The sequence below is a fragment of the Mytilus galloprovincialis genome, chromosome 4 (genome assembly GCF_965363235.1).
Source record: "Mytilus galloprovincialis chromosome 4, xbMytGall1.hap1.1, whole genome shotgun sequence".
NCBI lineage: Eukaryota > Metazoa > Mollusca > Bivalvia > Mytilida > Mytilidae > Mytilus > Mytilus galloprovincialis.
In genome coordinates this window covers 63,384,795-63,399,329 of record NC_134841.1, presented here as the reverse complement: position 1 = coordinate 63,399,329, position 14,535 = coordinate 63,384,795, and the positions used below count along the sequence as shown (strand labels likewise).

At 30.2% G+C, this 14,535-nt stretch overlaps 1 protein-coding gene across 15 annotated transcripts in view; it reads right to left on the bottom strand.

Moving 5' to 3' along the window:
- The window catches only part of LOC143072675 (rho guanine nucleotide exchange factor 28-like), a 143,460-nt gene that overhangs the window by 2,333 nt on the left and 126,592 nt on the right, over positions 1–14,535 (bottom strand). For all 15 annotated transcript variants that reach the window (XM_076247735.1, XM_076247731.1, XM_076247737.1 and 12 more), the window contains 16 exons: positions 14,187–14,238; positions 13,608–13,660; positions 12,838–13,017; positions 12,377–12,502; positions 11,010–11,127; positions 9,625–9,873; positions 8,827–8,912; positions 7,979–8,177; positions 7,536–7,613; positions 6,622–6,731; positions 6,138–6,204; positions 5,506–5,685; positions 4,969–5,111; positions 3,355–3,522; positions 1,019–1,168; positions 159–275 (listed from right to left, as the gene is read on the bottom strand). In XM_076247735.1, coding sequence (XP_076103850.1) covers positions 159–275; positions 1,019–1,168; positions 3,355–3,522; positions 4,969–5,111; positions 5,506–5,685; positions 6,138–6,204; positions 6,622–6,731; positions 7,536–7,613; positions 7,979–8,177; positions 8,827–8,912; positions 9,625–9,873; positions 11,010–11,127; positions 12,377–12,502; positions 12,838–13,017; positions 13,608–13,660; positions 14,187–14,238 — 2,076 coding nt within the window. The remainder of the gene's footprint in view (positions 1–158; positions 276–1,018; positions 1,169–3,354; positions 3,523–4,968; positions 5,112–5,505; positions 5,686–6,137; positions 6,205–6,621; positions 6,732–7,535; positions 7,614–7,978; positions 8,178–8,826; positions 8,913–9,624; positions 9,874–11,009; positions 11,128–12,376; positions 12,503–12,837; positions 13,018–13,607; positions 13,661–14,186; positions 14,239–14,535) is intronic.

Genomic DNA, 14,535 nt, shown 5'->3' with positions numbered 1-14,535 from the left:
CCTAAATACCATTAATACAGTGTAATAGGCGCTATTTGTTCTTTCATAAAAATATAAAACAAATTCAACAAATATTTCCCTTTTTTCATTTGAAAAATCACCATTTGTTTACCAATAGTGTTGTTTTATTTTCCTTTTTAAAGGGTTCTAAAACTTACTTCTTTCTTTTCTAGCTCCTTCCTTTCTTCCTCAATACTTGTTCTTTCATGTTCTATCACCATTCTTTCTCTCTCCTTTTCTTTTTCAAGTTTCTGTCTGTCTCTCCTTACCTCTTCCTGAAGTGAAACAAATAAAAAATCAGAACTGAAAAAGATCCTTTTGAAAATCCATTGATAACTTCCAGATATTTTTTTTTTTTTTAAACTTTTTTTTAAATATATTTGTTTTTTTAAAATATATTTCATGAAAATCGAAGGAACAATTGAAAGCTGAAAACAAAATGAATCAAATATGATGTCTAAAACTAACTAAATAATTTTGACCAATTTTAAGAACATATACCTGAGCATATACAAGTGATAGCTTTATCCCCATGTTCAATTACAATGTCAACCACAACCACAAGTGATGGACATGTATTACCGTTAGCTTTTAAAAGAAAGAGCTAATTGATTCATTATGTAACTCTAAAAAAGACTCCAACATTAACTTTTTTGGAGATTATTTGTGAAAAGATAAAATCTTTGCTTTGAGGGACCAAAGTCTGCGACAACTACAAAAGTGTGTTTAAATGAAATGAAATGACTAAAACACATTGAGTTGTCAATGTAGATTTTGCAATGTTAAACTACATTTAGACTTGGCTTCGGCTATGCACAATTTTGCTACCTATTCTTTCAGTATAAATACAAATTTCATGTAGAAATCTTTAGATCTTATTTTTTTAGAAAACATTTAGGAATTTCAAATTGAACAAAGAAAGACTGAATAAATTTCTTTGAAAAATATGCAATCCAGGAACCACCATTTTCCTGTATGCCATGATTGACAATTGACATCTCATATATAGTGTACCCACCTGTAAGTTACGAAGTTCCTCTAGTTGATTATGTCTCAGTCCTCCTTTTCTATCGTGAACCTCTGCTGATAAATTATTGATTTTTTCATTTGCCTCAGCCAGTTGTGCCCTCAGACTCTCTACTGCTGTCACTTGTTTCTCTGTTAAATGCTAAAAAATAAAAAAAAATATATTAAAATATGAATTTCTACTCCAATCTGTAAATTAAATTTTAAAATATGACTTAGGAATAGATTTGGCTATAAGTAAATATTGAAAAAAAAATAAACCAGAATGTGTCCCCAGTACACGGATGCCCTACTGGCACTATCATTTTCTATGTTTTGTGGACAGTGAAATCGGGGTCAGAACTCTATTAAAATTAGAAAGATCATATCAGAAGCAACATATATACTAAGTTTCAGGTTGATTGGACTTCAACTTCATCAAAAACTACCTCGACCAAAAATTTTAACCTGAAACTGGACAGACGAACGAACGAACGCACAGACCAGAAAACATAATGCCCCTCTACTATTGTAGGTACTATTGTAAGTGTCTTAGTGGGGCATAAAAAGAGAATAATATCAGCAACAATTTTTTGGGGGCTTTCTTTATGGTTTTCTTTCTGCTTTTTGTAAGAAAAAATATTACTTTAATGACTTGGTGACATAATATATGATAGAATCATCTGTGTAATTTAATATCTAAATGACAAAAGACTGAAAAGTACAAATAGTTCTGAACAATAATGGGACAAAATGACCCTAACAAAAGTCTAGATAAAATGGCCTGACAAAACGCAATATAAGTTACAAATGTACTTTAACAGCACGAATGAACATGACAATAGTTCATAGTTTACTATAAACATCAAATGTATGTCTATAAATAATATTTTCTGGGTTAATTGATATGGACTTGAAAGACACTTTATCTATTAACAGACAACATTTTAATATACTTTTAAAAGATTCAAAATCAAGATAAAATTGATAAAATCTTCTTTTTCACATTGAGCCTTCATTCTTAACAAGATCATAAAAATTATAACTGTGTCTTAAAGGTATCCTTGTACTAATTTATGTCGGTGCACTTCTCACGTTTTGACACGAAAATATCAGATTATGTAATTTACCAGGTATGAAATCCATCTGATAATGTTAGATTTATGTACCATGTGCCATCTATCTTTCATAATTCTAATCATTCCAGATGAATAAATGTCCTTTTTCAATTCCATTGTGGTTTCCATTTCTCATATATTTATAATTTATGTGTTACTTAGGGATGAATAAATAAGAAATTTCGCAAACTTAGTCATACTTAAAATTTTACGAGAAAATAACAATAATTTTCACTCGTCTAATTTACACTGACAATTTAACCTTGATTGAATTGATATGCTTCAAAGTTACGTAATAAAATCAGCAATACACGGAATTCATGAATGAAAACTGTCCATGTAAGTTTAACATCAATCAGATCATGTTTTACCTAGTTGAATATTGAATGTTACCAGACAAGCATGTCAGTCATATTTTAAAGCAATAGATTTGCACAGGGTGAGACCCAGAAAGATACAATCTTGTCAAATAGTAATACAATAAGCTTGTAATAATTTGCACTGATTGACCAGTGCACTTTGCTCTTAAAGTACAAATGGAAACCTAAACATGTCAATTTGAAACACGAATTTCTTTTGCATCTTTGAACAAAGGATCATAAAATTAACTAACTCGACCTTATCAAAACAAAAATCAACCTCACAGCTTTTCCCTTGGCACTAAATGTTTCCATTGATTACTGTGATAAAGCCTTTAGATGCTAATGTGGCGTAAAGCAATCGCCAATCAATCAATAATTTTCCCCATTATCTTTAGAATTCTTGTAAGTAATTTTCACTACATTGTCAACTGACAAATCATTCAACAAAATAAAATCAACATACCCCCTTTAATTTAGTATGATTCTTGAAGTCATTTCAAACTGATAAAATTTAATTAAGATAATTACTTTTACTATTTTGTAAAGAATGATGTCTAGACTTAGAAGGTAGACTCTGCAGAGTCCCAATTTAAAAAAAAATGTTTAAAGTCTGGAACATCACCATGTAACTTGTTTTTGTTTTGTGAAGCAACATATGTGATATATTTAAGGACTTGTGTTAAAAATTTTCACTAAAAATAAATGATATACACACAATGATTACAAATTATCATCCTATGACAAGTTTCAAATGTCTTTTCTAGTTCTCTTGCATCTCCATTTTTGTGATGGATAATCTCACTGAACTCTCCTTATAGAAGGTGACAAAATATTTGTATCTGTTATATAAAGAGGACTACCAAACTTACTACAATGCTTTGAAGAGATCTTGAGAGCTGGGCTATTGAATGGACATGGTCACCTGACACCCACGTTGAATATGTAGAGGAACCAGACATATCACCATAGGAACCAGTATCACTACTGTATCTATCATACACTTTGCTACTGTCCATAGAGTCATCATGTTCAATATGCTGTAAAAGGGGACAGTATCATTAGAATATTATTTTAGTGTAAACAATATATGATTGTGAAAATAATAACATAAAATTAACAATATAAATGGAAAACCAGTGAATTTTCACTTTTACAAATTCCTCTCCTATAAATATTTTTTTAGATGAGTATCCAAACTTCAGTTGAATTGTTTCATATTTTTCATGTTGGGGATTTTACAGCCAACAATACTTTATTGGTTTTTCTCATTGTTGAAGATTGTAGGGTTGCCGGTACATAATAACATCAACTTCATTTTAACTTCGGTGGATAGTTGTCTCATTGGCAATCATACCATATCTCCTTATTTTTATATTGATAATACTACATACATCAAATGAGAAAATCATATATATTGACCTCATTATAATGTCAAAATACTTGAAAGTGATTTGATATCAATATCTCGAGTGCTTCCTCTAAAATATGTTTATTGTTATATAAAACAAATAAAGGTCAATTATGCACATCAGTGGCTAAATACATTTGTCTTTGATAAAAATGCTATAAAAAATATATCTACAAGTATCACAACTTCAGATAAGAATAATTCCCATTAATTCTGCTGATATTGCAAAAAACATAAAGAATATTTGTTTATATGACTCATGATATCAAATTCACTGCAATCATAGCACATATTGTATCTTATCTCCCCTTACTAGCATACACCTTGAAGATTGAAGATTATGTCAGAGATATTGTCTGTTTACTTTTTAGAAGACATTCGTCTGTATTATCATTGATAACACTGTTTCCTTAGATCTATTTCAGAATATAATTGTATACTATGTATTATTTATAGTTTTACACTGATTGTAAGTTTTCTATCTTTGTTCTGCACAGCCAACATAATAGATCTACTGACAGTCAGAGTTCAGTTATGAAACTTTACAATACACCCTTTTTCTTTTATCTTTTTAAGGTGTTTTTTTTTTAAATCCCTTTTCATGATATTCTTGTTTCATGGATAACCACAGAATTTTAAGCAATGTGGAAGAAAATATCAGTATCCAATTTTCAAACAAAAATCGGCTCCCTATATGATAGAAGATCTCTTCTCTTAATAAATCTTAGTTGGTATGTATTTTTCGTAGCATCACTTTCCTTACATGAATGATACATGAAGTCTATTGGCCACTTAATTATTATTGCTTTGGTCAAGAATTTAGCCAAAATTATGAGTCGATAATAGGCGTTTAAGCAGATGGATGATTTTGGGAACAATACTTTGATGTGAGGGCCCATACTATTTTATTAATAGCATTTCTTAAATGGAAATACATCTTACTTTCAAATTCAGAAAAGGTACTAATATAATGACTAATGTCATGGATAAAATAGTAAGTTGAAATAAAAAAGTCCCTGGTTACTGTTGCATAGAATTTTTTCACTCTTAGATTCTTTTTCTCTACGGTACTAACCTTATATGATGCCATAGAAACATCAGCAAGTTGAGATAACTCTGAGTCACTATCTACTGCCCTATCTAAGTTTTGTAAACTACTTGAAGTTTGACCTTCAAGTTCTTCAGCCTCTGAGATTTGCTTCTTCTTTGGTAATAAAGCTGTAAAAGAAAAAAAAAACATTTGTTAAGTTGCTATCATATTTGGCTGTGTATAGTACACTTTTGTGTATGATATGCACCCACTTTCAGCCCCCTATATTTTTCCTGTAAAGTTATGTGTACAGTCTCAGCAACCTTGTTAATGAGGGTCGGACCCATCAAAACATTGAAGATTCTATAATACAACACCAATTTGGTTCATTAACTCAAATAAACCAAACAGCTGTTTATATTTACTGTCTATTATGAAATTACTCCAAGATTCAACCAAGGACAAAATGACAACAAATAGTTCATGAAAGATTATCAATTCAAAGTATGCCATCTTTTACACTATTTTTTCTTCAAATTTAACTCCTCCTTATTTATCATGTTATGAAGACATTTTAATTACCTTTTGGCACCTCAAACTGACTATCAAATCCTGCAAATGTCTCAGCCCGTTTTGGCACTGGTGGTATTTGGTAAGAGTTACTGAAATGTTCCCCAACACTACTAACATGACGACTTAGCTGAGAACCATTTCCATTGTTCCCTTGTAGTATTGTGGTTAAATGGGATGCAGTCACTGAAACTGAGAAAACAAATACTAACTTTTAATATGCAGTCATTGACACTGGGAATATAAGTATTAACTTTTAGTATGCATTCACTAGAATTATGAAAAAAAAACAATTATTAACTTTCAATATGCAGTCATTGAAACTGAGAAAACAGGTACAAACTTTTAATTTAATTTTAATTTTGATAATTGTACAAACCACAAAAATGTTACAATAACAAAGATATGTTTGTTTGTAGTAGATACTTTTAGTACAGGTATAAATGTACAAAATGGTCATTGATTTTTATATCACAGGTGGAAAATTTATCTTTGATAAATCAACTATCAAAGTATAAATATTATTTATGCATTCAAATTAATTTTCATTAAAAGTAATTAAATTATAGTAATGAAATATTTTCTACAAAGTCCAATCTTTACAATAATATCAATACAACTAAAGAAAGATAACTCTTGCTTACCTTCTTGAAGTGCTGCCTGCAGTGCTTCCATATGTTCAGTGCCCTCATCTTCCATTGAACCAGGTCTCTAGAAACAAGAAGTAAAATTTTACTTTTTTTTCAAATTGGCAATATTTTTAAAATGTCTGCATATTACCTGCCCAGACACTTGATTATGTTTTAATGAGACATTATTCCTGTAACTGAAGTGGTTAAACATTTTTACTGATTATGAAAATTTGTTACATTTTATCTTTTTTTTAAATTTCAGAGGGATAAAGGTTTTCAACTAGCACGAAACTTGAAATTTGGACCCTGTCCCCTTATCCCCTCTAAAAATCCACATGTAATATACAAAAGCAAAGCAATTCTTTTATTTTATAATGATATATACAGCAATTCAAAAAGGGACATCAATGTTTATCTATTGGCAATTTGATATAATTTCAGGTTCGTTTACAATACCGCATTAGAAATTCAAACATTTTATACTGTTGAACCTCACCCGAGATGTATTCTCCTCTCTATTGCTGTATATTTCTAATAGTTCTACCATTAGTCTATTTTTGTCATCACAAATCTGCTTGATATCGTAATCTTTTTTATGTAACTGTTCTAAAAACGAAATCAAAGAATATGTTTTATTGTCTAGTTTAAAAAAAAATCATTCTTATAAATAAAAACATAACTTTAAAGAACACATTTCAGAATTAAGTGTACATTACAATCCTACAGCTGTCAAATCATAATTATTCAAAATTTTTATCTTTTTTTGTTATTTTTTAATAAACTTTTCTCTCAGAAAGGTCTCTGTTGCATGTTTAAGTCCAGTGGCAAACACTTCATGCATGTTCATGATGTGAACAAATCAAAATAATTACATTAGATGTATGTTTCATTATAACACTTTATTCTGATTGGTTAACTGCACATCACATGTTATTCCTTAAGCAATTCCATCAGTCAATAAAACTTATCATTCACGATAACATGTGGTCCATAATAAAGTGCACAGGTGAATTAAATTAAAAAAATGTAAAATTCTTGTTTTCATGATCATAGCTAAAAAATGTAATTATAAGTATTGAATGTTTCTTTTTGTAACTTCATAAGGTTGTAAAAGCGTTTACCATGCGCACATTTTTAGAATGAAGCGCTTCCGCGCTTCATACAAAATGTACTTCGGTCAACGCTTTTACACCCCAATAAAGTTACAAAAAGAAGCATTCAATTCTTAAATAAACATTAAAAAACCAGGTTCAACAAATCCTGCTTATCAGAATACGGGTAAAAAAATTAGAAATAGACTTCATCTGGAACAAGACAGTATTAAAGCAGATACTATTGTTTGTTAAACAACGAAAATTAGCCTTTTATATACTTTCTAAATTTCCTATCCATAATCTTATAAAATCTTACCTATGATTTCATTAACCTTAGCTGACCTTGACTCCGTTTGACGTCTTTGTTCTTCTCTTAAACTGTCTTCCTCATCCACTAAAAAAACATTAATAAATTCTAATATAAAGTATTCAAATTTGATTTCAGGTTAAAATTTGGATTATTTTTTTACCTTTAGAAAATTCCAAAGTGCTCTGAAGACTGCATTAATTCCAAAGTAAAATAGAACATTAAAAATTTCAAGACCAACTTTTGAAGATTTTATTTTAATTATAAGTAACATCCGTACATTTGGACTCTTTTGGATAGTTGTATCATTGGCAATCATATCACATCTCAGCTTTCATATAAAGATACAGTTTGAGAATGGAAACCAATTTTGGGACATACAGACAAACAAGGGGAAAAGTTAATGCCCTCTTCACTTCAGCAGGAGCATAAAAATGGGAGATAACTCTTACCTTCTGCAGAATCTGGGGGACAGTTAGTTGCAGCTTTCTGTAGTATAGATATCCATTTCTGTCTTTCTGTTGATGTGTTACACACTATCTCGTACATCTCAGGATTTTTCTTGTTATGACTTATGAGGTATATTCCACGACTATCTCTAGTGTCACACTTTTCCCTGACCAGCAGTTCAAAGAGAGGTATTACACAGGACTGAAAAAGAAAATTAAAATGTTAATTTTTAAACTTTATACAGCAGTTTTTGTAATGTTTTGAAATTGTTAAGATAATTGTGAAATGAATAAATATAAAAAAGAAGATGTGGTATGATTTCCAATGAGACAAGAGACCAAAATGACACAGAAATTAACAACTATAGGTCACTGTACTGCCTTCAACAATGAGCAAAGCCCATACCTTAGAAAGTATACTCTAATGTACTGACAGAAAAGATAATTATTGTTTTTTTGCAGAAAAAATGTATGTATTGATCCCCTTCAAACATGGTCTCAGGCCAATCTTGTGCTTGCAATTATGTATGACCTTTTGCTTAGTGTTGGAATGCATCACTGTGACTGAGATAATGAAAGTAAAATGATCAGTTTATAGCTTTAGGTCATGTCAAGTTCAGGTATGAATTTCAGGTCGTCAATTGATACTCTTCCTTACCAAAATGTAAAATATATCATATTTCAGCAGAAACTCCTAAAATCTATGAAATAACCCCCAAAAAAATGTTTAGTTTCATTATTTTACATTTTCAAAATGAGGTGAGTTGTTGAAAGAAATAGTTTTCTAAATGCACAAATAACACAGACTGGAAATAAATTATTATAGCTATATTTTCCTTCTATAAACATACCTTGTCATCTTGGGAATGAAAATTATATCTACCATTGACATCTTGCAGGAAAAATATAAGATCTGTTAAAACTACACATATTACTTCTGCAAAATAAAAGTCATTTTGTTATTATACATCCATACACAAAAAACAAAACCAAGTAAAGAATTCAACATTGCTTAATAAAAGATTTTTAGAAAAAGAAAATATTTAGAAATGAATAGAAATGTATGATTATTATTGATTTTGGTTAAGTGTCTAAAAGTGTTTTTGTTTCTTTCAAAGCAAACAATCAAAAAATCAATATAGAATGAAATTCAAAACAGTGTGGCTGTGGCCATTGATTGACACATTAAATTCATCCATTGACTGGGACAATTTAGGTGAACGTTTGTATGTGACGACCACTGCTTACTATGTATTTTTTAAAGACACTTAAACTATGGGGTCACCAAAGGTTCTCAACACCTTAATAAAGTAATTCGAAACATTAATGAGAAATAACACGATGTTTTGATTTATATCAATTATATAAATCAAAACATAAAGGTTATTCTTGATTATTTTTTCGAATTATTTTATAATTAAAGGCGTTAAGAAACCTTTGGTAACCCCACAGTTTAAATGTCTATCGTAGGTACGTCGTGAACAGTGGTCGTTACAGACAAACGTTCACGTAAATTGTCCCAGTCAATGGATGAATTTAATGTGTCAATCAATGGCCACAGCCACACTGTTTTGAATTTCATTCTACTTTCAAATAATTATTGCATTTATAAAAGGGAGATAATTCTTAATTGCCTCCCTTTGTCTTACCTGTATGTTTTCCTCTAGCACTTCTCATGTGGACCTGACCATCATACACTAAACTTCTATGGTTAGCATATATATCTGATCTTTTAAATTTTCTGTTTTTATATGTTGCAAAAGACTTTGAATCCAATTTTTGGTAAATTTCTGAAAGTCTTCGTTTTAATTCGTATGCATCAACATGTTCATCTATTCCTTGAAGTAACTCTTTACTTAATTGTAATGCTTTACTTAAACACTCTCTGTCTTTCTTATCTGAAAAAATAATAGTACAAATTGCAAATTCAACAAAAAATATTAAAACTAACAATTATTCTCTTTCTAAAAAAAGATGTTTAGTTTCATTTAAACGACGTAAGTGAACATTGTTTAATAATCACATTGAAAAAAACAAGAATGTGTCCCCAGAACATGGATGCCCCACTCGCACCATCATTTTCTATGTTCAGAACTCTAATTTGGCATTAAAATTAGAAAGATCATATCACAGGGAACATATATACTAAGTTTCAGGTTGATTGGACTTCAACTTCATCAAAAACTACCTCGACCAAAAACTTTAACCTGAAACTGGACAGACGAACGAACGAACGCACAGACCAGAAAACATAATGCCCCTCTACTATCATAGGTGGGGCATAAAAAAAAATAATACCAGCAACAATTTTTTGGGGGCTTTCTTTATGGTTTTCTTTCTGCTTTTTGTAAGAAAAAATATTGCTTTAATGACTTGGTGACATAATATATGATAGAATCATCTGTGTAATTTAATATCTTAATTCATTAAAAACTACCTCGACCTAAAACTTTAACCTGAAGCGGGACAGACGAACGAACGGACGCACAGACAGAAAACATAATGCCCCTCTACTATTGTAGGTGGGGCATAAAAAGACTAACAACTTACTATTTTCTATTGATTTGAACGTTACCAATATTGAAATAATTATGATTTCACTTCATTTGTGGTACAACATGGTTACATATGACCTGCAGCCTGAGGGGGTTTGGTAGGCAACCTTGCAGTCTGACACATCATTTAATAGAACCTGTGTCCTTTAAAAATGTTCAATACCTTTTTATTTTAATGTTTTAATTGCTTTAAAGTAACCAAAGTGATCTGCAATTTTTTTTTAATGTTACCTTGTGACCTAAGGGGTGTTACATGTACTTACTGGAAACTGTACTTTAGAGGTAGTATCCAAAAAACTATTTGACTTTAAAAAAAAAATAATTATTTGACAAGTAATCATTTATCATACCACATATATGTATTTTTTATTATGAATACAATTAGATGAAGTGAACAAACTTGTCTTTGCACTTCCAATGTTTAACACTAAATTCATTATAACGCGAGTTTTCCAGAAGACAGCTCCCATGGGACTTACCTTTTGTACTTTTGAGTATATGTTCTATGAGTATTGGGTATTTGGTTGGACGTTGAGTTACTAACAGTAAAAATGATGGAATATCACGCTTTTTACATAAACTGTGATGACTGCATCTCTGAAATAATCAAAATATGTCAATGAGTTAAAATGTTGTAACATTATTATAAAGCTGTTTCTAAAAACTTGCTTCACAATATGTTGTTCATAATGCAATGTTATAAATGCTGTATGAAAAATATTTTCAATTCACCATGATTTTAGTATTGAGCAACATGTATGATTTTATATCTCTTATTCTTCCCTTTTTTGATAAATTCACAAAAAAACTATGCATACATGTACCAGGCTTAAAACAGAATACCAAAATCTGATTGTTTTTTTTTTTTAATTATGTGCAAATAATAAATATCCAATGACATATGAACCAGAAATAAAGGATGCATCACTGATATTAAATACATCTCAAAATTCTACCTATTTGAGGAGACAAAAAATCCTGAACTCATTTATATCTTTATAGTTTGCTATTTAATGTGAGTCAAGGCTCCATGTTGATGGTTGTACTTTGACCTATTATGGTTAGTTCTTAAAACATTGTGACTTAGGTAGAGAGTAGCATCATTGGCACTCATTTCACATCTTCTTATTTATAAATAAACCCTGAACTCATGAAACAGATATAACTCAGACACCTGAACTCATAACAGATATAAACCAAGATACACAAATAGTTAGTTTGTGGACAATTAGTATGAAATTCAAAACAGTGTAGCTGTGGCCATTGATTGACACATTAAAATCATCCATTGACTGGGACAATTTACGTGAACGTTAGTCTGTAACGACCACTGTTCACGACGTACCTACGATAGACATTTTAACTGTGGGGTCACCAAAGGTTTCTTAATGCCTTTAATTATAAAATAATTCGAAAAATTAATCAGGAATAACCTTTGTGTTTTGATTTATATAATTAATATAAATCAAAATATCATGTTATTTCTGAATAATTTTTCGAATTACTTTATTTAGGTGTTGAAAACCTTTGGTGACCCCATAGTTTAAGTGTCTTTAAAAAGTACATAGTGAGCATTGGTCGTTACATACAAACGTTCACCTAAATTTTCCCAGTCAATGGATGATTTTAATGTGTCAATCAATGGCCACAGCTACACTGTTTTGAATTTCATACTATATTCACCAGTCATACTTAGAAGTATACATGTTTCTGTATACAAACTAACGTGGTAAGGTAAATATTTTGCTGTTAGGTTGCTATATAACTTACGAATATTCAACGTATTTCATCTACAAAATTCATATTGATAAGTTTAATGAAAAATATGCTTCAATCTTTACCTTACCTGTATAAAAGTAACAAATTTTCTATCTTTAATTAGAAGATCTTTATAAAATTGCACTGATTCTTTTTGATTGGCACAAAATGCTCCATAACATTTCTTCATACTTTCTGCTGACTCGTCATTAAACTAAAATAAGAAAAAAACATTATCAATTATGGGTTGAGAATTATCTATATAGGCTTTTTAACATTTCACCTTTTAACAATTTAAATTTCTGAAGTTTCATGAAAAAACAGGGGGGGATGAAAAAAAAATTAAAAAAAGAATGCACAGATGGAAAAACAATATGCCCCCTAGGTGGGGAATAAAAAAGATGACATCCAATTCAAACAATTATCTCACCCTCTGAAACTTCCATATTACTAACATATTTCCCGTTGATCTTTCATTATATTCTTTTTCTCATTATCATATATCAAAACATATTAGCTAAAATATCAGGACTTTCAATCCAAACTAACCTGTCTAACTAAAGTATCACCAATAAATTCCACGCTATGGTCAGGTCGTTTGTTCTGTAAATCTTGTAAGTTTTGGAGGAATGTCATATGAATATCTATAAGTTCATCTAGCTTTGGGAACAATTTGTCAACGGTTTCTGGAGGCATCAATAAATCGTGAAGTATGCCTTGACTGTATACCTAAAAATGACAAGAACATAATAATAAATACAATGTACTTTAAATGATGGCATGTGCATGATGTGTAATGAGAACACAGACCAAGAAGCCTGAATCTAAAAAGATCAACATTTGTGCTAATTTTTAGAGTGGCTTCTTTCCTAAGGATACATTCTGTAAATTGTTTACTTGTTTTTACTCTATACCAGTTGTCAAAATACTCTGTCCTATACAGGGGGTCTCATTTAGGGGTTCTGATCCCTGATCCCGCTTGCTGTTTTGTCAGATTCCTGTATCCCTCTTACACTATATAGGTAAGCAATTCTCATTTTTTTGTAATTTCCTGTGAATCGCTAGACTTCATTTCAATTTTTCACGGCACAATGATTTGACTTTCACGTGCCACGCTTTCAAAAAAATAAGCAATCCTGCATCACGCTTAGACCCCAATGAGACCCATTATACATTAAATAGAAAAAATTAAAAAAAAAACTTGTGAAAATTCCTTTAATGTAAAACAATACGAAGTTCTAAAGAGTTATTATGCTTAAAATCTTTTTTTTCTTGATTAATTGAGAGAAGCGAAAACAATGTAAGATAAACAAACAAACCTTCTGTAAAATTTTAAGTGTTCTGCAATGATGTCGTTCTGTTTGTATCAATTCTGAAAAAGAAAATATCCTTTTACTTAAACAGTTACATTGTAAATGTATATTTCAATATGATATCAGCTCAGATTTTAAATTTATATGAAGATCCAGTTATCTACATACAATATTTAAATAATACAAAAATTTTATAAGGAATCTTTTATTGACAATTTGTAAGTATTCCAGTTATCCTAGCTTGTAACACCAGTTCATAACTCAAATTTAAGTATAGCAAATTTTAATTGTACATTTGTCTTTTCATGACCTTTTTTTATTCACTATGTAGTGAGAGTTTTTGCACATTGTTGAAGGTCATAGTGGCCTACAGTTGTAAACAATTACATCATTTGGTCTCTGGTGGAGAGTTGGTTTTTTGGCAATTGTACCACATCATCTTATTTTTTAAGTACAGTGGCAATACAGAATTATAACAAGATCTTATGGTTTAACCTACAAAAGTAACGAGACTTTAATATGATAACTGAGATGTAAGTATTCTGAAACAGAAATTAAAAGTTGAACCATACAATGTAAACTTACCCCAAATTGTGTCCTGTCTCTTTATATCCTTTGAATTCATTTTCTTTAAAATCTGTTGATCAGAATAAAATTCATTCATTGTGAATGTTTTGAAATGCAATACACACATGCAGAGTTGAATATGAAAATTTCCAAGAATGCAGCTGTCCTTATTTCAATATCCACACAATAAATATATACATCAATATAGCACTATGTTTTTAAAAAATACTAAAAAGTAATCCATAAACTACTGTAAAATACACATTTTGTGCAGCTTAACATGTCAACACTCTCAATTGTGTAACAATGTAAAAAGTGTTCATAGATCTTGACATAAAGTTTAAACTATGCAGTGTCCATCAAACTG